The sequence below is a fragment of the Jaculus jaculus genome, chromosome 3, assembly GCF_020740685.1.
Source record: "Jaculus jaculus isolate mJacJac1 chromosome 3, mJacJac1.mat.Y.cur, whole genome shotgun sequence".
In the NCBI taxonomy this organism is placed as follows: domain Eukaryota; kingdom Metazoa; phylum Chordata; class Mammalia; order Rodentia; family Dipodidae; genus Jaculus; species Jaculus jaculus.
The window spans coordinates 172,710,021-172,724,307 of NC_059104.1; the positions used below are offsets into that span (position 1 = coordinate 172,710,021).

Sequence of the window (14,287 nt, forward strand, 5' to 3'; positions counted from 1 at the left end):
AGTCAGGAAGCAGAGAGAGGTAAACAAATCCTGGTGCTCCACTGTCCTTTTCATTAGGTCTGGAACCCCAACCCATGGGGTAGTACTGCTCACAGTTAGGGTGGTCTTCCTACCTCTATTAACCCAATCTAGAAAGACCCTCACAAGCATGTCCAAAGGTTTGTCTCCTAGGTATTCCAGTTCCTATCAAGCTGATGACATCAACTATGCCAAGCACGCAGACCAGCATCAGAGTGTCCAATAGTAAACCACACCTTGGGAGCAGTAACTCGTGTTGCGGCAGTTGCACATGGTAACAAAGAAAATGGGTTGCAAAGAATTTAATAAATAATGGATGAAAAGTATGTGTTCTAAATATGTTTTTATGATAATTCAAATTTCCTGCAAGATAAACTGCACTGTAAATAATATTAAAAGATATTAGGCTGGACATTAAAATTTCTATTATCAAACAAAGGACCAGTATCTAGAATACCTAGAGAATTTCTACATATAAATACAGAAAGAGATACAGACAAGCGATTAGGAAAATAGACAAACAACCAGGCAACTTCCAGGAGAGAAATTCTAAATGACAAACAGATCCATGTAAAATGAGCATTACAGCAGGACATATCATTAGTCATAATCACAAAAGTATAAGTTCGACAATGGAAAGCACTGTCATGTTAAAAAGCACATGCATATGTACCATTTACATAAAAATAAATTAATAAGATCTTGCATAAAATTGCTATGAAAACCAAATTAGAACAACTTTGAGAAAAGTTTTGCAATAGTCTGCTACAGAAGTTATGCGTATCTCATAATACAGCAATTCCACCAGGAGATACATGCTTTAGAGAAATATATGTGAAATTTTCACATCTTCATTTATACAGACATGCACAAAGATGTCAATCCCAGTATATAGAGTGAAATAGCCAGATACTATTTTAAATATAATAAATGTTTACCATAATTATAGGTTATAAAACTATGTAGCAATTAAAAGGGGTGATAAAGATTTGTTCATCTGTATAAATAGTATTAAAAATATAATTTCCTATATGCAGTAGGAAATAATTTATGTAAATATTTTAAAGCACCAGTTAGCAAAGGCATTAAAAACTCTCAATTAGTGACAATTATCTTCTTGAAGGTGAAAGAATGGGACATCATAGAGCTTAAAAGAGACTAATATCTGTCATCTCATTGCCTTTATTAAAAAAAATAGCTAAAAGCAAATGGGATAAAATGCTCATAATTGGCAATTCAGGGTCTGTTGATACTTGTGCACGTTCTTACTCTTTGTACTTTTACATCTATTGTCCACTTTCCAAACAAAAGTATGGGAAAAGGCAAGATACAGAGAACATGCACTAGACGAGGGGGATCGGCTACAACGGCTGCACCACTCCAAATCAGGGCTGGGAGGGATAAAACGGGACCTGCTCCAGTCAGGGAGGAGCCAGACATCCCCTGCTCCTAATGAGATGGCCTCAGTGGCCGGCTGAGCTCCACTCAGCTGCCACGGCAAAGCATCACAGACCGTTCTACCTCCCTTGTGGAGGAGAAGTCCCAGATCAAGGAACCAGCTGATGAGGTTCCCAGGGTTCTCTTCCTGGCTTAGAATCAATTGGCTGCCTTCCTCCTATTTCCCCATGTGGGTGTGTGTGTGTGTGTGTTTATATGTGTGTATGCTAGTGTGCATGGAGGCTAGAGTTCAACAGAGTGCCTTACAAAATTGTTCTCCATCTTATTTTTTGAATCACTAGTTTGCTAGAATAGCCACAGGGACTCCCTGTCTCTGCTTCCCCAGCACTGGGATTACAGGAACATACCACCCCACATTTATGTCAATTCTTAAGAGATCTGAACACAGATCATCAAGCTTGAGCAGCATGCACCATGCCCCTGAGCCACCTCTGGGGCCCTCCTCCTTATCTTATATGGACACTAACCTCATTCATTTTTCAAGACGCCCACCCTCATAATCTCACCTGACCCTAGTTATCTCCCAAAGCTGCCATCTCTAAATACTGTTCCCGTGGGCACTGGGGCTGCATGTGATGTAGTCCACAAATCTGCAGTCTACGAATGTAATAAGAAGCTGGCTATCCATCTGTGTAGTGCTGTACTTGACACATTCTGAAGGTTTGCCAAATTCTGCGAATGATATTAATATTTTTCCTGGTTGTAAGAGTCATCCATGAGTTGAGTTCAGAAGGAAGGAGAAAAGAATAGGGAAAACAAGATACTAGCTAGTACTGCAAAAAGGGTTTGGGGAGCTGGAGAGATGGCTTAGCAGTTAAGCACTTGCCTATGAAGCCTGAGGACCCTGGTTTGAGGCTCGATTCCCCAGGACCCACGTTAGCCAGATGCACAAGGGGGCGCACGTGTCTGGAGTTCGTTTGCTATGGCAGGAAGCCCTGGCGCGCCCATTCTCTCTCTCTCTCTCTCTGCCTCTTTCTCTGTCTGTCACTTTCAAATAAATAAATAAACATAAAACAAAAACAGATTTTTTTCAAAAAAGGGTTTGGAGGCTGGAGAGATGGATTAGCAGTTAAGGTGCTTGCCTGCAAAGCCATGTTCGATTCTCCAGATCCCACATAAGCCAGACACACGAAGGTGAGGCAAATGCAAGCTCACACATGCCCACTAAGTGGTGCAAGCGTCTGGAGTTAGATTGCAGTGGCTGAGGCCCTGATGACCAGCTCTCTCTCCCCCTCTCTCTCTGTCTCTTTCTCCCTCTGTCTCTCTCTCTCTCTAAAATTTTTTTAAAAAATATTTTTAAGGGTTTTGTGCTTGTTTTTAAGAGGTTTGTCACTCTGTTGGTCAGGCTAACCTTGAACTCACCATGTGGGCCAAGCTGACCACAAGTCCCTGCCTCAGCCTGTCAAATGCTAGGCTTATAGGCATTAGCTACCATACACAGCTGGGAACCAATTTCTTAAGAGATGATCTTTACCATATCTCAATAAGGGGAGTCACTTCAAGAAGTCTTCTAAACACCAGCAGACCCTTACAGGAACATCTAGAAAAAGGGCCTTGAAAAACCACCTGAGCTCTGATCGTTCTCCCCAGTCATTATGTCAGAAGGTCTTGGTCAAAAATTACCTCTTCTGGGGCTGGAGAGATGGCTTAGCGGTTAAGCGCTTGCCTGTGAAGCCTAAGGACCCCAGTTCGAGGCTCGATTCCCCAGGACCCACGTTAGCCAGATGCACAAGGGGGTGCACACATCTGGAGTTCATTTGCAGTGGCTGGAGGCCCTGGCGTGCCCATTCTCTCTCTCTCTCTATCTGCATCTTTCTCTCTCTCTGTCATTCTTAAATAAAAATGAACAATAACAACAAAAATTTTTTTTTAATTACCTCTTCTGGGCCGCAGAGATGGCTTAGCAGCTAAGTGCTTACCTGTGAAGCTTAAGGACCCATGTCCGAGGCTCAGTTCCCCAGGTCCCATGTAAGCCAGATGCACAAGGGGGCGCATGCATCTGTAGTTCATTTGCAGTGGCCAGAGGCCCTGGCATGCCCATTCTCTATCTATCTGCCTCTTTCTCTCTCTGTGTCACTCTCAAATAAATAAATAAGAATAAACAAATTTTTAAAAAAAACTTTCCAAGCCTCACTTTGAAATTATTCTGTTAAGTTGAAGGAGTCTCGGTGTCTTCATCCAGTCCTCCATAGTGTTGCCTAGGAGACAAGTGGGCAGTCGTGGCTTCAGCATGCAGGAAGACTTTGGAGTCGCAGGTTGAGTATGGTCAAAGGCAGTGTCAGCTCCAGATGCTGAGACTAGAAGGAATGATTCCATTGTAGAGAAAGAAGAAATACATAGGGAGACCACAGGATTCACAAGTCGGATGAACACTAGATGTGGCCAGGTGGGGTAGCAAGCACTGATAATCTGAGATACTCAGGAGGCTGAGACAGGTTCATGATTTTGAGGCCAGCCTGGATTACAGTTATAGAGTAAGTTCCATGCCAGCCTGGGCAACTTAGTGAGATTCTGTCTCAAAATAAAATTTAAAAACATCAAGGAGCCTTGGGGTGTAACTTATGGTAGAGGATTTGTCTAGCATGTGTGAGCCCTGGCTTCAACCTGCAGTGTTTCAGCAGACAAAAGTAAAAGTAGGCACATGAGTACAAGATGTGAGAGGCCGCAGAGATGCCTCGGTGGTTAAAGGCACTTGATTGTAAAGCCTGATGGCCCAGTTTCAATTCCCTGATACCCACATAAAGCCATATGCACATAGTGCATGCGTCTAGACTTTCATTTGCAGTGGCAGAAGGCCCTGGCATGCCCATACTCTATTTCTCTCTCCCTATCTCTCTCTCACATATAAAAAAAAATATTTTGGGGGCTGGAGAGATGGCTTAGCGGTTAAGCACTTGCCTGTGAAGCCTAAGGACCCCGGTTCGAGGCTCGGTTCCCCAGGTCCCACGTTAGCCAGATGCACAAGGGGGCGCACGCGTCTGGAGTTCGTTTGCAGAGGCTGGAAGCCCTGGCACGCCCATTCTCTCTCTCTCCCTCTATCTGTCTTTCTCTCTGTGTCTGTCGCTCTCAAATAAATAAATAAATAAATAAATAAATAAAAATATTTTGGGCTGGGCGTGGGGGCACATATATGTAATTCCAGCACTTAGGAGGCAGAGGTAGGAGGATCATAGTGAGTTCAAAGCCACCCTGAGTCTACATAGTGAATTCCATCCAGGTTAACCTGGGCTAGAGTGAAGCCTTACCTCAAAAATCCAAAAAAAAAAAAAAAAAAAGTTTTTAGTAGTAATACTAGATGTGGTCTATTCCATACCCTTATCAGAACCTTAGTTCCACCAGATCCTCCTGTAATGGAAAATAGTTCCTTTCTTTAACTGCAGGGCCTCAGTCACCACATCTACTATCCTAAGGATTGAGGACTTGTAATCCCAGTGACCTATGAAGTGTTAAGGGCCCTCACATGGAAGGGCTGGAGTGAGTGCTGCTATTACACCGAATGGAGTGGTGGTTCATGGCTCCTTCCACATTTCCATACCGGGGTGTCACCTGACCTTACAGAGTCCCTCCACTTCTGCTGAGTTTGAGGGGTAAGGGTTGGAGTCGCCACTACTGTGCTGCCCCTAGTCACCCAGGGTCTCATACTGACCTGGGAATCATTGGATCACTCTTAAGTTTGCCCCAAGATTCCAGAAAAAGAGTCAGTGTAGTGTGGCACCATGAGAGCTCAGTGTTCTGATTTGAAGCCATAGTGTAAATGGGTGCTATGTAATGTTGCTCATGGATCATTCATGGTGTAAATGGGTGGTATGTAATGTTGCTCATGGATCATTCAAAGCAAAAAACCGCTACATGAGGACGAGGCGGGTGCATGCTGTTATTCGAGAACATACTCTATGGAAGATGATGGTGGCTACGTTAGCCAAGATGAGAGTCAGAGTGAAGGCCCAGGAGAGCCCTCCTATCCTGCTCTCCATGCCAGTAGAAGGTTGTTTGCTCTTCTCTTCCCAGGTCACCCACGCCCTGTAGAAGTCTGGCATCCTGCTCTGGGAATCAGGCTTTGGCACAAAACCTCACAAGGTCATAGAAGTATTGTCAATCTCCTCCTTTAGTGGCCATTGTCACAGGGAAAGACCAGCCAGGTGACCCTTGTATGTGTTCATGGCACTTTATAAATATGGGCTAAGGTCTAAGATACTAATTAAGGAACCTTCCAGAAACAAATATTCCAGTGTATCTTAGATTACTGAAGAGTAGAAACTCAAAATATAGATTTCTAAGAATTCAATTACTTCAGTTTTGAACTGAGACCTAAGAGGTCTGTGACTATCAGTCTTTGCTACAGAGCAAGTGTTTAAGATGGTCAAATGTCTCATGAACATTCTTGAGGCCAAAAGCATTTTTCCCAACTCTCTCCTTCATCAATCCGTCAATCTGTTGCTCCTGCCTTGTAAGTATCCCTCTCCTTCCTCAGCCAAGAGAGATCACTATTCACTGCTTTTTCTCCACATTTCCATTGGGCAAGCCAGAGACCATCCACCAAACCCTAAATCTGAAATGTTTGATGTAATGGCTAAGGCAAATATGCTAGAACCAAACTATTTGAGTTAGTACTCTAAGTCTGCTGTTTATTGGATGTGTGATTTGGGGCAGGTAATTTAATCTCACTGGATATTAAATTTGCCCTTTGTCTTTAAAACAGGAAAGATTTGTACTTCTCTCATGAGTGACTTATAAGAGATTAGGGCTTGGAGCAGCAGCGCATACAGATAGGAATGTGCTAGGGGACTGTTTGTTAACTATTACCATGATTTAAAGATTCCCACTGAGGGCTGGGGAGATGGCTCAACCATTAAAGGTACTTGCTTGAAAAGTGTGCTGGCTCAGGTTCGATTCCCCAGTACCCACATAAAACCAGATACACAAAGTGATGCAAGTGTCTGGAGTTCATTTTCAGTAACAAAAGACCCTGGCATGTTCATTCTCTGTGTGTATATGAATGTGTGTGTGTGTGTGTGTGTGAAATATTATTTTAAAGATTCCCACTAACTCACATGGGAATAATAAAAGGTTTCTTTATTGTCTTTATAGCTAGTACTGACCTGAGTCACTCCAAGAACTATTTACTTCTTTGAGTCCACTAGATTCCTCCTTAGGGGTACAGGGTTTTGTGATTACCATGCAGACACAGGGCCAAGAATAAGAGATTCAACCAGTTCTAGTACAGTGATGGTTTTGAAAGGCAAATCTGTTCAAACACAACTGACATATTAGGGAACTGAGCCTAATAGAAATTTCATGATTTACATGTGATTCCATGTGTGAGAAATAAAGACAACTGCACCCAGGTGACTAGGCTGAGTAGGAACGCCCAACACGTGTACACCTGACATCCATCAGCTACCTCTGACCACCACTGCTGATGAACTGCCCCATCCACATGTGTTGACAACATTCAACCCAATTTCAGACAGGCCTTCTGCCCCGACTCACAGTGATTCCCAAGCTGTTTCCTACACTCACTGCTGCAATGGAAACTCAAGGTGAAGTATCATGTAGTGTTTTCATACTTCCTAACCAATGAACGTTTAAAACAAGTCTGCCATTTTATTAGGTTATTTTTTAAATTTTTAAAATTTTATTTATTTATTTATTTATTTGAGAGAGACAGAGAAAGAGGTAGAGAGAGAAAAAGGTAAAGAGAGAGAGAGAGAGAGAGAGAGAGAGAATGGGTGCGCCAGAGCCTCCAGCCAGTGCAAACGAACTCCAGACGCATGTGCCCCTTTGTGCATCTGGCTAACGTGGGTCCTGGAGAATCGAGCCTCGAACCAGGGTCCTTAGGTTTCACAGGCAAGCGCTTAGCCGCTAAGCCATCTCTCCAGCCCTATTAGGTTATTTTTATTTATTATCTGAGAGAGAGGAAGAGGGAGAAAGTGAGAGAGAATGGGCGTGGCAGAGCTTCCTGCTACTGCAAATGAACTCCAGAGGCATGTGTGACTTTGTGCATCTGGCTTTATGTGGGTACTGGAACCAAGCCTGGGCCATCAGACTTTTCAAGCAACCATCTTTAACCACTGAGCCATCTCTTCAGCCCAAGTTTATTTTTTTTCTTATGTGTCACTGATGAGCTTTCTAAGTGTTATGTCCCTCCTCTTAATTTTCCAAAGTCCAGTGATTTTCACTGGGATTTTGCAGTACGGTCATTTTAAGTATGGCTCCTTGCAGTGGAAAGAAATGCACTCATTAGTCTTCTGGTTGGAGACATTTTCTCTTCTCCATGGAAACCTAATGCTCCTAAAACTATAGTAGCCTATATTTGTCATCACAAGCTACTGGTCTAGCAGACGGACCTCACAGTTAAAAGCAGTAATTATCGATTCATGAACAAATGCATGCTACATCTTGGGGTAAGCAGGGAAGACATTGTTAATAAGCAATTATAACTCATCTACTCTATTGAGAAGAGACAAGTACAGTCATTACAGTGGAGTGGCATGGATGCTGATAAAGAATTATCCAAGGTCTTCTCTCCAATGTCAGGGAGTCAGCAAAGACCTCCCATAGGGAGTGTTCCTCTTTCCCAGGTCTTTCCACTCCATAACCTTTCGTGCCTTGTCCCCTTCTCTGGGTCCTTACTAAACCGGCTGTGTTACTGAGCACATGAGTACTGAGCAGAGAGGCAGATCAGGGAAGAGTTAATAAGGCACAGGTGGGAGGGACAAGGGCCCTGAGGGAAGCAGGTAGGACAGCCATATAAGGAGCCCCAGAGGCACTGGTCAGGGAGAACAGGGGCGGCCACCCACGGTGCTCGCTGCAGTCAATCCTACTCCTGGAGATTTCTTCCTCGCTCAGCAATTCTTCTGGGAGCTGGCTGGACTCCCGGCAGGAACTCCCGTCCACTCATCCAGCCTCCCCCATCAGAGACACTTCTTCATGCACTTCTACTCTGGACTGGCTGCCTTTTCCTCCCTCTATCACCTTCCCTCTGCGGTACCCCAGCAATGAGACTCTAATGGTTCTCCCCCCTCTCTGGATCCTGAAAGATGGATGGAGGCAGAGACGTTTCTTTGCTTGCTGTCGTCTTTCCTTCTCTGCCAGTGCCCAGCCACAATTTCAGCTCTCAGCCTGGCGTTCTAGTTTACAGCTTCGGCGCCAGAATTCAGAATGACGTAAGCACCCTATGCCTCAAAAGCCCACCAAAGTTTCTCCTGTCAGTCCAGGCTCCTACCTTCAGTCCAGATCCCACCCTCACCCTCACAGTTTCTCCCTTTCTTTCTAACTTTCTACCTACTCCTCACTTCCTGGAGAGTTATTGCCTAAGATCATTGTGCCTCGTCCTATTTATAGAACCAATAATGTTGAGGCTCAGAGGTCCCTCCGAAAGATAGATAAATATAGTCAAGGACAAGAAAACTTGATCCCCACCCTGCACCAGCTTTCTCCCCATATATAGAGACTAAGACTGACTCTGTTTGGACCCTGAAAGAGAAAAGCATTTATCTCCGTTTCACCCTCAGGTGACCTCCAAGGGGGGGCTCCCCCTGTACCAGCCACTGTTGCAGTCCTTCCTTGCTTCCCTCGCAGCTAGGGTTCTGACCTGAACGATGCAGCCAGAGACCTCACCCCAACCAAAGGTGATGTTCCCGTAACCTCCTTGGACCTTTACTACTCCCACACATGCGCCATGGGTGGGTTTGTGCCCCTGTGACATCTCCAAACTCTCTCATCCTGTCCCGCCCTGTCAGGAACCATACCTCCATGAGCCCTACAACTTCATCCTCTCCACAGGATGACAGAAACATTGCAGTTCAACTCCACCTTCCTACGCCCCGCTTTCTTCATACTGACCGGCATCCCAGGATTGGGGGCTGCACAGGCCTGGCTGACACTGGTGTTTGGACCAATGTACCTGCTGGCACTGCTGGGTAATGGAGCACTGCTGATGGTGCTGTGGATAGACTGCACACTGCACCAGCCCATGTTTCTACTCCTGGCCACATTGGCAACCACAGACCTGGGCTTAGCCACATCTATAGCCCCGGAGCTACTGGCTGTGCTGTGGCTTGGGCCCCGGCCTGTGCCTTATGCTGCCTGCCTAGTCCAGATGTTCTTTGTGCACGCGCTGACTGCCGTGGAATCCGGTGTGCTTCTGGCTATGGCCTGCGATCGTGCTGTGGCTGTGGGGCGTCCACTGCGCTACCCTACCTTAGTTACCAAAGCCCGTGTGGGCTACGCAGCCTTGGCCCTGACACTGAAAGCTGTGGCTATTGTAGTGCCTTTCCCTCTGCTGGTGGCCCGATTTGAGCACTTCCATGCCAGAGTCATCCACCATGCCTACTGCGCACACATGGCGGTCGTAGAGCTGGTGGTGGGTAACACACGGGCCAACAACTTGTATGGACTGGCCCTTTCCCTGGCTGTCTCAGGCATGGATATTGTGGGCATCGCTGGCTCCTATGGGCTCATTGCCCATGCTGTGCTTCGACTACGCACTCACGAGGCCCGTTCCAAGGCCTTCGGTACCTGCGGTTCTCATATCTGTGTCATTCTGGCTTTCTACGTGCCGGGGCTCTTCTCCTACCTCACACACCGCTTTGGCCGGCACACTGTCCCAAAGCCTGTGCACATCGTTCTCTCAAACATCTATTTGCTGTTGCCACCTGCTCTCAACCCCATCGTCTACGGAGCCCGCACCAAGCAGATCAGGGACCGACTCCTCGAAGTGGTCTTGTTCAGAAAAAAACAATTCTAATGGACAATACAAACAATGGGGCCAGATGTGGTGGCACACACCTAACTGCTGGGGAGCACTGCTTCAGTCCAGAAGTTCTGGGCAGTCGTGCACAGCTATCCAAGGTTCGGCATCAATATGGTAACCTCCTGGGAGTAGGGTGCCACCAGGAAGAGTGAGTAGTCCTAGGTTGGAAACAGAGGTCAAAACAATGGAGACAGCCGGGCGTGGTGGCGCAGGCCTTTAATCCCAGCACTTGGGAGGCAGAGGTAGGAGGATCACTGAGGCCTCCCTGAGACTACATTGTGAATTTCAGATCAGCCTGGGCTAAAGTGAGACTCTACTTCAGGGAGAGGGGAAAAAACAAACAAACAAGCAAAGGAGACTTAGAGTGAAGTGTGGGCGGGGTGCATTTGGAGCAAAGTCTAGAGTCTAGAGATGTGGGTTACACTGTCTTTGTCTTGTGTATTACACATGACTGATAATCATGAAACAGCTATTTGCTGTGAAGCCCCTGTACCCTGCGCACATCCCTGGCATCTGAAACTTTGAGCTAGCCGTGTGTCTTGCTTGGGTGGGAGCAGGGGCAGGGTGCTCCACGTTACCATGCAAAGGAAATAAGGAGTTGAAGGAACTAGGTGGGATCATAATAAAATCTGACTGAAAGAAATCTCCCTTTCCTGCTTCCACCTCCACCATTTCAACTAGGACTATGTTCTTCTATGGATTCCAAACATGGAGACTGGGCACCCACACTGCGATGGGCACTGCCTTGGGAGTCAAGTGCCTGGGTGGTGGTCTAGGATCACAGGCCTCTGTAAGTGAAGCAGATTCTTTTCAGCCTGTTCTCAACGGATGAGATTAGAGGCTTATCTTCCACATTCTCAGAATAGGCCTTGTGGTGCCAACTTGGCCAGCATGTGGGTTCTTCAGACATTCCCAATTCGGAGTGGCAGTCTCACGCGTGGTCTCTTACTTCCCTTCCTCCCTTTCCCCAAAATTCCCTCAAACTAATCAGAACTTCTTTCCTTGGGCCGCAACTTCAGAGACCAAGGGTCCCGCTGCAACATTCTCTACCCCAGAAAATCCCTGCATCGACTTGTTTGTCTAAGGTCGTCGTCACAATGTCCTTTTGCGCACCCACAGCTAAGAATGTATAACCCCCCAGTGAAATTCCCAGCAGCGCCCCTATATGTCCTGGTCAGCATCACTAAAGCACATGATGCTGCTGAAACGTGAGGAAACAGGAATATTTCACACTGCTGCCGCTGCCATTGCATAGATATATGAAACAGGAAGTGTCAAGGTGTTGCCCAACAGATTCATTTTCAACTAAGACTGTACAATGAAAGAACATTGTATAGCAATTGGTCTTTCACACCAGCAGAGTTCAAGATAAGAACAACCTCATATAGAGGCCCTAGTCATGACTATGAGGTGAGCGTAAACTGCAGTCTGCACAGGGAGACCCAAAAATTTCAAGAAAAGTGTCATAAATCTATTCTAAGAAAAAATCCAGATGAGCAAGATGTATGCAGTAAGATGTTTATTACAATATCATTATAAAGAAATATAAATTCCCGGGTGGCAATCCATGTCACACATACACACCACATTTGCCTTTTTCTCTCCAACACAAGGGAAGGGACGCATGCGCAGCAGCGCTCACGAGCAATGAATCCCGCCATCCTGCCGCCACAGGAACTCTTCAAAGGCACCGTCAGCTCCGGGTCATAAAGTTCCCAAGATTTCTTGTTCCAAAGCTGTATGTTGTCCATTGTAATAACATTCTTTCTTCATGCCAAAAATCTTCCACCTTGGGCATTTGTGTCTTGTTGGGTTGAGATTGCACATATGCCATGATTGGAAAGCTTCACCACCAGCATGCGCTCATTCCTCATAATAACCTGAGAATTCCCTGCCCACAACCCACTGCCTACCATGTCAAAATAAAGTGACTCTGAATAAACGATAGTTATTTTTTTCCTACAACTTTGGCCCTAACCCATTATGATCCTACTTACAGCCATTCTCATTTAGTGTAAATATTCAAATATGTAACTGACAAATGTTGCTATGTTTCATTACAGGGCACTGCCCTGAATCCCAATTGGGATATACCTTAATATAGATGCACTAAATTCTCTTTCTATAACCTGAAAAATTCTCAGTTCCAACACTTACTTGTCCCAAAAAAATTTCAAATAAAGCACTAATTTCAAATAAAGTACTTATCCCTGAAACTGGAAACAAGTAGAGACTTATGAGGGCTCTTGAAAGTCTTTACCATCAACATACTGGAAAATGTCCAAGAGGTCTATACATTCTCATGTCGCCTGCATAAACAGCCTGTCTGTTGCTTCCCCTCACAATCTCCTTTTGGGATACCCTTTGGTATTACACAGATGATTAACAGCTCTTTCCCAAGCAGACAGAAATGGTGCCACACTGGAGACAAATACCAGCAAGATATGACCCTAAAAGCCCAACCTCTGGGCTCACAAACTCAGAAGATTCAGTTGTCATCTACTTTCCTTCAGTATCTTTCCCCCTCAGACTCCAAAGGGAAAGACAAGCTTACTTAAAGGGATTTTGGGAGCTTAGAGAATCATGGTGATAAAAGCAAGAAAAGCTGAAGGTATGGCCTTCTGACTAGGGAGTGTATCAATATCCAATTCCCCTCTGAGTCCATGTCCATGAGCAGAAATTCCAAAGACCCTCTGCTTCCTGTTTCACCAATAGCCCACCATCCCTGCACCAGCCTCTTCCACCCACTTCTTGTTCTAGACTACGTCACCTGCGTCCCCGTCATGTTGGCCTGTCTCTTGCTCTTGTGAGCATCTTTCTTCTTCTCCCTTTGTCTGTCTTCCTCATTAGAACTCCTTTCTGGTGATAAGAGAGGTGTCAATTTATCGACCAAAGTGGAAGAAACGTGCTAAGTCAGGCATGATGGTGTACAGATGGAATCCCAGTCCTCAGAAGTCTACAAACAGCAAATGGCAAGGAGTAGCCTGACACTCACACACGGCTCTGCAGGAGACCCCTAGCACCACACCACGGGTGGGGACGCTACGCAGGATCAAGAAGGAAGAAACTTGGTTTCACTTGCCTTAACGAGAAACTTGAGGTTTCTCATTTGATCTGCTGTGGCTTCTCTGTTATCCTGCCCACTTCCTCCTCACTGAGCCATGCTCTACTTCCCCCGCAGCCTCCCAGACAGAGAGCACAAGGAGCATGCTGCTTTCTCCTCACCAAAAGGAGGTGTTGAAGTCAGGTGTGGTGGTGCATGCCTTTAATCCCAGCACTCGGGAGGCTGAGGTAGGAGGATCACCATGAGTTCAAGGCCACCCTGAGACTACATAGTGAATTCCAGGTCAGCCTGGGCTAGGGTGACACCCTACCTCGGAAAACCAAAAGGGGGCGGGAGGTATTGTTTGAGCCACAGAGCTGGAATCTAACACTCAGATCTCCTCCTAGATTTTCTGTTAACTCACTGCAGGTTAATAAACTTTTCAGAACCTTTTCTGAACTTGTAAAATGAAGCAATATTTACTCCAAGAGAGTCCTAAAGAAGCCGGTTATGGTGCACATCTGGAATTCCAAAATATAAGAGGCTGAGGCAGAAAAATGCTGTGAGTCAATTCTAGACAAGCACAGTGAGTTTAAAGCCAGCCTAGCTGACACACTGAAACCTTACCTCAAAAAGAAAAAGAAAAACTAAAAAAAGAAATGAAAATAGCAGAGTATGGTGGTGGGCGCCTTTAATCCCAGCACTTGGAAGGCAGAGGTAGGAGGATCACCAAGAGTTCTAGGCCACCCTTGAGACTACATAACCTCATGTGGGGGGGGGGGGGAGAAAAAAATGTGGAATATGGGGAGGTGGTCCTAAAAGGACATGTCTGAGATAATAGCACTTGAGTGTTTAACACAGATCCTAGTCTCAAGTATCTGACCAGTTCCTGTCCTGGAGAACAGGACCAAGCCCACTGTCAAACATTAGCTCCCACTGAGCACCGCCTAAGGAGGCCTGATCCCCTCAGTGACTAAGTACATCTCTTCACAGAAACTTCTCCAGAACGCACT

General features: G+C 45.7%; 2 protein-coding genes across 2 annotated transcripts in view; one reads left to right on the forward strand and one right to left on the reverse strand.

Annotated features, from left to right (window-relative positions):
* LOC101607298 (olfactory receptor 52B2) overlaps positions 1-14,287 on the reverse strand; it is a 30,057-nt gene that overhangs the window by 11,361 nt on the left and 4,409 nt on the right.
* LOC101617657 (olfactory receptor 52W1) lies at positions 9,248-10,225 on the forward strand. Its single transcript, XM_004650944.3, has one exon. It carries the CDS (start codon positions 9,263-9,265, stop codon positions 10,223-10,225), a length of 963 nt encoding a protein of 320 aa, XP_004651001.2. The 5' UTR covers positions 9,248-9,262.

What these genes read in the sequence shown, in the direction of transcription:
- LOC101617657 (XM_004650944.3), top strand. Translation starts at nt 9,263, where the DNA reads ATGACAGAAACATTGCAGTTCAACTCCACCTTCCTACGCCCCGCTTTC.